Genomic DNA, 9,928 nt, shown 5'->3' on the forward strand with positions numbered 1-9,928 from the left:
CTGTGATAAATTCTGGATTGTGTGTGCTGGCCTACCATCAGTTGAAAAACTTTTTGAGGGAAAACTGGGCCTCACTCAGAATGGAGGATACTAACTTCTTGCTAATTACTGCAGTTAGGAGAGGGCATTTGCCAGCTGTTTGTTCCCTTAAAATTTGTCTTAAATGTTTCCTTTGTCTTTTGGACCCTCATACTCACAGGACCATGGTCTCATATTTTTTTGCTCAATTTGCATGAGAGACAAGCCTGATAGTGCTCCAGTTGATGTCCCCAATTGAGAAACACAAATAATCTAGCTCCCTGAACTAGGTGAGATAAAGGATAGTTTGCTATAGTTTCATGAGAGTAAACTTTTGGTCTTTTTTCCTGCAGGATTTTTATGGGGCAGCTGCTTAGAAAACATACTAAGTCTGAATTTGAGGCAAATCAAAGAATTTTATTTTACTTATCTTTTCCTGGCCAGGGATGCTTCTTTCAGAGTCCACGTGGCCTTCTGATAGAAGCGCCAGATTGTCTGTGGTTCCAATATTTAAGGAAGAAAACCACATCCTATGGAATCTGAGAGTTGCAAGCAAGCAGGATACAAAGGCTAAAAAAGCGTTTAGTAGAGTAAAACCAGACAACCACATCCTGGGTTCGAGTACAGTTGTGGTGGTACATCCTGAGTTTGAGTACATTTGCAGGTGTATGAAGCACAGAAAAACAATTTTTTAATAATTTAAAAAACCCAGCTTATATAAGAGTTTCACACAGGAACCTAAAGATGGAGTCACTATGGCTGTACTTACTTATACTTGTCTATAACTTATTTCTTATATTTAACTATTGTTCTACTGGCCTCTACCTATCTGTAACTTAACCTATATTTGTCTGAAACTGTCTGTAACTATATTTAACCTAAGAGCATACACTTATCACCTTATATTGTCTATATCTTATTGCTAACAACCTTAAATCCTATGTCTTACAATTATATGATTATATTATAGTACTATTATTTCTTCTATCTTACTGTTACTTCTTCTTTCTTATAACTAGGGCAGACCTAGGTAACTTAACATTACTAATTCTATAACACTTATCTTATAATCCTATTGCCTTTCCTATTTCATTTATCTATATTTTATAATCCTAATCTATAACCTATAATGTATTACTTGTATTGATTAATTTAGATCATAACAGGATGAGGGGAAATACAAAGGAAAAGATATTTTGTGGAATCCCAGAAAAGGCAGTCTAATTTTGAATCCAGGGGAGCTCTATCTTGATAATCTCCCTAACAGGTTCCTTTTTAAGAGGTGGACACCAGGAACAGGCTTATGATTTGGGTTCCAGAAAGTGGTCAAAAGCCTGGAGGTTCCTAGAGATTTTATTCAGGTACTTGATAGAAGGTGAAAGAATTGAGGGTAAGTAGAAGATATAGAGTAGGTGGAAATAACCTACACTCCAAGGCATACATAGGGAAGAGACATTTTTCTCACATAGGAGAGAGACTGTTTGGCTCATGCTCTGGTCACCTCTTTCCCAAAGACCTTGGATCAGACCAAGACTTTGTTTCAGGATCCAAGAGATATCAGGTGAGGGTTCCCTCTACCATCAGGCTAAGTTAGTCAGAAGCTAGAAGCAAGGGACAGAAGGACAGATAGTGGTTGACATTTGGTACTCCTGAGAGCTGCCAGGGTCAGGCTCAGGATATCAAACCTTTGTGAAGCACCAGGGAGTCACCCAAGTCTTTTGCCTTCAGTTGTCTCAAGCTTTCTCTGTCCCACTCACAAATTCTCTCCCACAGAAAGGAAACCAAAGCAAATCAGGACTGACATTTACAATGCCTAGGAAAGGGGGATTGGCCCTGATGGCCCAAGAAGCCTGTTATCTGAATCTTATAGAATGGCTATTCACTTTATTTTTTTTTAACATTGTTAAGTCTTTTTTAAAATTTGTTCTTACCAGTTATATATTACAGTAGAATGTATTTTGACATATTATACATGTAAGGAGTATAACTTCCCATTCTTCTGGTTGTACATGATGTGGAATTTCATTGGTCGTGAATTGATTAATACACAGGAAAGTAATGTCTGATTCATTCTACCATCTTTCCTATTCCCATTCCCCCTCCCCTCCCTTCATTCCCCTTTGTCTAATCCAAAGTACTTCTAATCTTCCCTATCCCTGCCCCCACTTATTGTGATTTAGCATCTTCATATCATGGAAAACATTGATTGTTTGGGATTGGTCTCCAGTTCTGTTCATTTATTGGCAAATGCCATAGTTTCATTTCTCTTTATGGCAGAGTGTAAATGTACCACATTTTCTTTATCCATTCATCTGTTGAAGGGCTGATAGGCTGATTCCATAGTTTAACTATTGTGAACTGAGCTGCTGTAAACATTTATGTGGTAGCATCACTAGTATGCTGATTTTAAGTCCTTTGGGTATAAACTGAGGAGTGGGATAACTGGGTCAAATGGTGGTTCCTTTCCAAGTTTTCTTAGGAATCTCCATACTGCTTTTCATAGTGTTTGCACCAATATGCAGTCCCACAGCAATTTATGAGTGTACCTTTCCCCCCCATATCCTGCCAACATTTATTGTTGCTTGTATTCTTTCTTTAAATTTTGGTAGTTGTAGATGGATAGCATGCCTTTATTTTATTTGTTTATTTTTATGTGGTGCTAAGAATAGAACCCAGTGCCTCACATGTGCTAGGCAAACACTCTGCCACTGAGCCACAACCCCAGCCCCATATTGCTTGTATTCTTGATGATTGCCATTCTGACTGAAGTGAGATGAAATCTCGTGATAGTTTTAATTTGCATTTTATCTAACTGCTAGAGATGTTGAACATTTTTCTGTATATTTGTTGACCTGTCATAATTCTTCTGTGAAGTGCCTGTTCAGTTCCTTTGCCCGTTTATTGATTGGGTTATTTGGTTTTGGGTGTTAAGTTTTTTGAGTTCTTTATATATCCTGGAGATTAATGATGTATCTGAGGTGCAGGTGGCAAAGATTTTCTCCCATTCTGTAGGCTTTCTCTTTTTACATTCTTGATTGTTTCCTTTGCTATGAAGAAGCTTAAGTGACTGACAGATGCCATAATTTCAGAGCAAGAGGACTAAACATTTGAATGGAGCTTAGGGCTACCAGAAAAGGCAGTGAATCATTGGTCCATTTTACTCACTCTTCCATAGATCCTGGAGGAGCCCCCAAAAGATGCAGCACCGAGCAGGACTGGGTGGGTTTTTTGTCTCATGAATTTGAAGAATGAGATCCATGGACACAAGGGTGAGAGCAAAATAACAGGAATCATAAGAGCAATAGAAAGGTAGCAGAGCCATGTGCAGCGGCACACACCTGTAATCCCAGTGCTTCAAGAAGCTGAGGTAGGAGGATTGCGAGTTCAAAGCTAGCCTCAGCAACTTAGAGAGGCCCTAAGAAACTTAGCAAGATTCTGTTTCTAAATAAAATATTAAAAAGGGCTGGATACTGGTTCAGTGGTTAAGCAACCCTGGGTTCAATCCCCAGGAACAACAACAACAATAACAAAAAAAGCAGAATTCCCAAAGGGGGATTGGTCCCAAGAAAGAGTTGCTGATGGGTGTCTGTTTTCTATGGATTTATGTGAATCTACAGGGTGAAAGAAGCTAGTCATGACCCAATCCTGGGTAAGGAACTCCGTGTCCAAAAGCTCTTCACACACCCTTTCATCCAATCAGGTTACCATGCCTTTTTTTTTTTTTTTTTTTGGGATGGGATCCATGCACTAAGCAAGCTATGATCTCACTAACAGTTTTCCTGCTTATACAGGAATTGGCCTGACCTTGATTAGACCTGAATTTTTATGTCTGTAGTTTCTCAGCACTGCTACACAGACACTTGATCTTGGAGGGACCCAAGTTTCCTATCCGCCTGTTTTAACTCTTTGTCTTGCCCCAATAGTAAAAATCACACTGTATCTAACCAATATAAATTATAGAATAGTACTATAAAACATAAATATATTTATATTTTCTAGATAATAAGAAGAGGAAAAAGAGACATTTTAAATTTCTTTTTCTTCTTTCTCAAACTGAAGCATCTTCTTTGGGATATACCTGACTGTAGTTGAAGAATGCTTGATGACTTTAAAATATGCACATAAGCCTGAGGCCTACATTATCTTTGGATTCCCAGTAGAGGGGATATTGTCTCTATTTACAAAGAGAAAATCAGTGTTTATTAAATCAAATCTCTCTTGTACCAGGCAGGATCATGTTAATCACCTAGTTCCCTGAATGTATATGTCTTAAATCACTATGTATATTAGATAAAATTTCCTTGAAAGACCTTATCTAGTGCAAACTTGTTTATCTGCCCAAGCAGTATAAGGAACCCAGTAAAAGGACCAATCATGTTTGGTCCTTTAGTATCACAAAGCACCAACCAATAAAGGTATGATTTTCTGATTTTGTTTGATTATTTATTATTTCTATTTCTTTGCCAAGACTTCTCATTTTTTCTTTTAATTCCGTGAACACATTAATTACATCTATTTCAAAACCTATGTCTAATAATTAATCTAAGATCAAATCTCATAAGGACCTGTTTCCTTTGTAATTTTTCTTATGGTTTCAACCTAGTCACTTTTTTATTCAATATCAGACATTAGCTTATGAGATCATTTGAGGCCTTTTGTCATCCCCGAGATTGATTCATTTTTGCTTCTGGCAGGTATTTGCAATGATTTCAAACTAAGATATCCTTGTGAAATGAAATTCTTGTTCACCCTTTTTTCTAGGGGACTGCTCTTCTGGTCTTGGCAGGAAGCCTAGGATTTTTTGTGGTTCCTTTACTGGGGGGTAGTCTCCAAACTGCAGTTTCTTTCTCCAAGTCTTATAATACTATACTGCTGGCAACCCTTCTAAATTTCTCAGACTCTCAACTGAAACTTTAGGAATGAGCCACTATCTCATGGGAAAAGCAATACCAAACACTAGCTTCCTTTCTCTCCAGGATCTGGGCTCCTCATATTCTACCTTAAATATCTATGTAGCATCTCCAAATAAGTCTTTAGAAAATACCTTGTCCAGCTTGTCCAGTTGTTATTAGAAGGAAGGTTCATTGGATATAGACGTAGAATTTGTTTCTATCCCTATGAGTTATGAATCATGTCTCTTGGTTTTGTCCAGGACATCCACAGGATGCTAGAATAATTGCTATCACCTTTCAGTATCATGTTTTCTAGTTTCAATTTGTTATATGGTCATCTGCGAGTAAGCCATGTTGCTCACTAGGGCTAGAGATGAAGTACTGCATTCTCATAGTATCTACAGAAGATGGAGTGGGATAACAGTAACTGATAGATGAAATTCTGTCTCTTCTCACATGAGTCACTTCTTTGCCTTACCTATTTTTCAAAGGAGTCACTAGATACACACCAATTCACAGTACCCAGTAAAGGGTTTAAGGGTAAATTTCAAGAATATTTTCTCTTTCAGGATGTTTTGGTCCAAAAGACAAAACACACCTTTGGCTTTTCTTAGTATCCATGGCCACAGTCTTAGTTTTTTACCCCTGAATTAGATAAATCCCTTGTTTCTTGCTGTCTTTGATTTAGAATCTCCCTAGCACTGTTTCTAGTTAATGTAGGAATATTAAGGGCTGATGCAGCAAAGTGACTATGGATGGATTTAGCAACAACTTACTGTCTTTGCCCATTGACGGAAGGAAAATAGCAGAGGCACGTGTGAATTTGGCCCATGACACATGGTTAATTTGGATGACAGTGAGGACAAGAATGTTTATCTTAAGCTCTGACATACTGAGAAAATCCAGAATTTAAGTCCTTAGAGAAAGCACTGTATTACATGAATGTAAATAATTCCACTGCCTCTTCTATGAACTTATAGTTGTCACTTTGACTTTGCTGAGTGTGACTGAGGCAGAGACTATATTTCTGTTTTAAATTTCTAACTTATAAGAAGTTGATTGAAGACTTAGACTTTCTTTTCCATGTTTCAGCCTCATTCTAGTATTTTTTTTCTATAAAAGAAACAATCCCATGGACCCAGGAAAAATCTGTTTGTCTTTCTGAATTCATTCCTAGGCCCTGGAGAAAAGAAAGGTCGAGGTGCTTCTCATGACTGCTGATAGTGGACGAGTGCTGGGAAAAGGCCGCATAAAAAATGGTACAGTTTTGGTTTCGCCTTGTGTTCTCCAGTAGACAGTTCTGGAAGAGCAAGAGTCCTTCTGGTGCTTCATTATTTCCATCTCCTATGAGGAAGTTTCATGGTCTTTAGGTGAAAATGGTTGGAAATTGAGGTCAAAACTGAGTTAGCATGTTAATCAGCTTTTTGCTGCTGTGACCAAAAAAACCTGACAACCTTAGAGAAGGAAAAGCTTATTTGGGGCTCACAGTTTCAGACATTCAGTCCATGGTTGGCTGATTTCTTTGCTCTGGGCCCAAGATAAGGCAGGACATGATAGATATCATGGTAGAAGAAGCAATGCTCTACTCATGGCAGCTGGGAGGCAAAGACAGAAAGAGGAAATACCCTCAAAGAAGATGAACCCTTCCAGGAGAGCCCTTAGTGATCCACCTCCTCCAACCATGCCCCACCTGCCTACAGCTGCCACTCAGTCAGTCCATTCAAACTAAGATGGACTGATTAGGTTACATCTCATAATCCAATCATTTTACCTATATTTCTGCATTAACACAAGAGCTTCGGGGGGAATACCTCTTATCTAAACTATAATAGGAAGCCAGGCCCTATCTTCCTGTTCCACCAGTTGTTACCCCCAGAGCAGCATAACACAGAACACTTACTTCATCTTCCTCAATCCCTTGGTAGTCCAGAAGGGGTTCTGACTGGGATCAGAGTAAAGGTTATTTCCAATGCTGTCAAATCACTCTTAATTGAGAAACAGGGAGCAGATGAGTGTCAAAAATAGCAATGCTATGAACCTGGCCTTGGGAGCTGGTAGGGTAAATAAATTCATAAAATAAAGCAGTGGGGGTGCTGTAGATGTAGCTGAGCAATAGAGTGCTTGCCTAGCATGTGCAGAGTCCTGGGCTTAATCCCTAACACAGCCGGAAAAAAAAAAAAAATGTGGGAGGGATATAAATTACAAGGAGCAAACACAGGTTGATATGCAGGACAATGCATAAAAGTAACACACAAATGGAGATGAAAAAAAAGGATAAGGGTGTGCCCCTATGTGATAGAGTACATACTTAATATTAGCAAGGCCTTTGGCTCAATCCCAAGCACCTCCTCCAGTCCCCAAAAGAGGTTAAGTGTCCTAGAGTCAAGTTTTGGGTCTTAGGTGATTTATCTCTCTGAGATGAATTTTTTCATTCAGCCTGTCTATTCATCAGCATCACATGGTAGTTTATTTAAATTGCACTTGTTACTTTAAATTCTCTATACATGCTAAGTGAAGAGATTTCTTTAAAAGCCCTTTGTATGTTGCATGTGTGGGTTATATCTTTATTGCTAGTCACCAAATGAAATGTCTGAAGCTTGTATACATAGGAGGTGCTGAACCCAGCTCTCTAGTCTATTTCTGTTAGTATGTCTTCTGCAGTTTGGGGACCCTGGTGGAGAGATTGTGACAAACTCTAGGTTCTCAATCAAGTCACAGCAAGACTTTATGCACTGTTTCTCCTTTCCCACCACAGTGCTGGTCACTCTCCACATGAAGAATATACATAAAGGAACTTACAAAGAACTTTCTTCAATTCAGGTAAGGACATTTCAGAGATGCAAACTGATAGGGAAATTCTCAGCAGAAAACTGAGTTGGTTCAGTTAAAAGTTTAATCATTTGTGCCCTAGAATGCCTATTCTAGGTGGTTTTAGGTTCAACTGAATCAAAATCACATGCCCAAATTACCAGGTCCATACCCCACAGCTATAGAAAGTCCACTGTTACTTTTTTTTTTCAGTGCATTTCTTATACTTGACTAAAAAAGTGAACATACAAAACACAGTTTTAGGGGCAGATGTAGTATTAAATGAATATAAGGAAAAAGCAAAGCTTTTGAGCCCCCTACTTTTTAATTTTTTTATTTTTTAACTACACGACAGCAGTGGAAAGGATTACAATTCTTATTACACATATAGGGCACAATTTTTCATATCTCTGTATATAAAGTATGTTCATGCCAATTTATGTCTTTATACATGTACTTTGTTGGTTTTTTGCATTACAATTCTTAATACACATACATACCACAATTTTTGTATCTCTGTATATAAAGTTTGTTGACACCAAATTCAAGTCTTCATACATGTACTTTGTATAATGATGTTCATCACATTCCATTATCCTTGCTAATCCCCTGCACCCTCCCTTTCCCTCCCACCCCTCTTCTCTATCTAGAATTCATCTATTCCTCCCATGCTCTCCCTCCCTACCCCACTATGAGTCAACCTTCTTATATCAGAGAAAACATTCCGCATTTGTTTTTTGGGATTGGCTAACTTCACTTAGCATTATCTTCTCTCTACTATCAGCGCCATCCATTTACCTTCAAATGCCATGATTTTGTTCTTTTTTAATGCGGAGTAAAATTCCATTGTATATATATGCCACATTTTTTAATCCATTCATCCACTGAAGGACATCTAGGTTGGCTCCACAGTTTAGCTATTGTGAATTGTGCTGCTATAAACATTGATGTGGCTGTGTCCCTGTAGTATGTTGTTTTTAAGTCCTTTGGATATAGACCAAGGAGAGGGATAGCTGGATCAAATGGTGGTTCCATTCCCAGTTTTCCAAGGAATCTCATACTGCTTTCCATATTGGCTGCGCCAATTTGCAGTCCCTCCAGCAATGTATGAGTGGACCTTTTCCCCCATATCCTCGCCAATACATATTGTTGTTTGTCTTCATAATAGCTGCCATTCTGACTGGAATGAGATGATAAAATAGAGTAGTTTTGATTTGCATTTCTCTGACTGCTAGAGATGATGAGCATTTTTTCCTATATTTATTGATTGATTGTATCTCCTCTTCTGAGAAGTGTCTGTTCAGGTCCTTAGTCCATTTGTTGATTGGGTTATTTGTTTTTTCAGTGTTTAGCTTTTTGAGTTCTTTATATACCCTAGAGATTAGTGCTTTATCTAATGTGTGAGGGGTAAAAATTTGCTTCCAGGATGTAGGCTCTCTGTTCACCTCACAGATTGTTTCTTTTGCTGAGAAAAAAACTTTTTAATTTGATTCCATCCCATTTATTGATTCTTGGTTTTAATTATTACGCTATAGGAATCTTATTAAGGAAGCTGGGGCCTAATCCCACATTATGAAGATTAGGGCCTACTTTTTCTTCTATTAGATGCAGAGTCTCTCGTTTAATTCCTAGGTCCTTGGTCCATTTTGAGTTAAGTTTTGTGCATGATGAGAGATAGGGGTTTAATTTCATTTTTTTTATTTAACGTTGATTTTATTTATTGCATCTTACTTAAATATCTATAATTCTATAACCATTTTTATAATTGAAATAAATTTATGTTTAAAAATAATAATACTTGACTGAAGACCATAATTTTGGAATCCTAACATGTTAATATAAAAATGGAAGTCATATCTACTCTTAGTCCATTCTTTCTTTTTCTTTTTTTTTTTTTTTAATTTTTTTTATTGGTTGTTCAAAACATTATAAAGCTTTTTTTTTTCTTTCTTTTTCTTTACCCTTCCTTTTCACTTTCTTCACCTTTTATCTTCTTTTTTTAAAATTTTTATTGTTGGTTGTTCAAAACATTACATAGTTCTTGACATATCATATTTCACACTTTGATTCAAGTGGGTTATGAACTCCCATTTTTACCCCGTATACAGATTGCAGAATCACATTGGTTACACATCCACTGATTTACATATTGCCATACTAGTTTCTGTTGTATTCTGCTGCCTTTCCTATCCTCTACTATCCCCCCTCCC

The 9,928-nt window shown here is 37.6% G+C and overlaps 1 protein-coding gene across 5 annotated transcripts in view; it reads left to right on the forward strand.

Annotated features, from left to right (window-relative positions):
- Positions 1-9,928, forward strand: part of LOC107153527 (beta-galactosidase-1-like protein 2) — an 85,117-nt gene that overhangs the window by 57,075 nt on the left and 18,114 nt on the right. For all 5 annotated transcript variants that reach the window (XR_007344694.1, XR_001504925.2, XR_007344695.1 and 2 more), the window contains exons 8-9: positions 6,088-6,169; positions 7,666-7,730. Coding sequence is in view for 2 of the 5 variants with exons in the window: in XM_015499079.2 (XP_015354565.1) it covers positions 6,088-6,169; positions 7,666-7,730 (147 nt within the window). In the remaining 3 variants the exon portion in view is untranslated. The remainder of the gene's footprint in view (positions 1-6,087; positions 6,170-7,665; positions 7,731-9,928) is intronic.

Source organism: Marmota marmota, unplaced genomic scaffold, assembly GCF_001458135.2.
Source record: "Marmota marmota marmota unplaced genomic scaffold, marMar, whole genome shotgun sequence".
Classification (NCBI taxonomy): domain Eukaryota; kingdom Metazoa; phylum Chordata; class Mammalia; order Rodentia; family Sciuridae; genus Marmota; species Marmota marmota.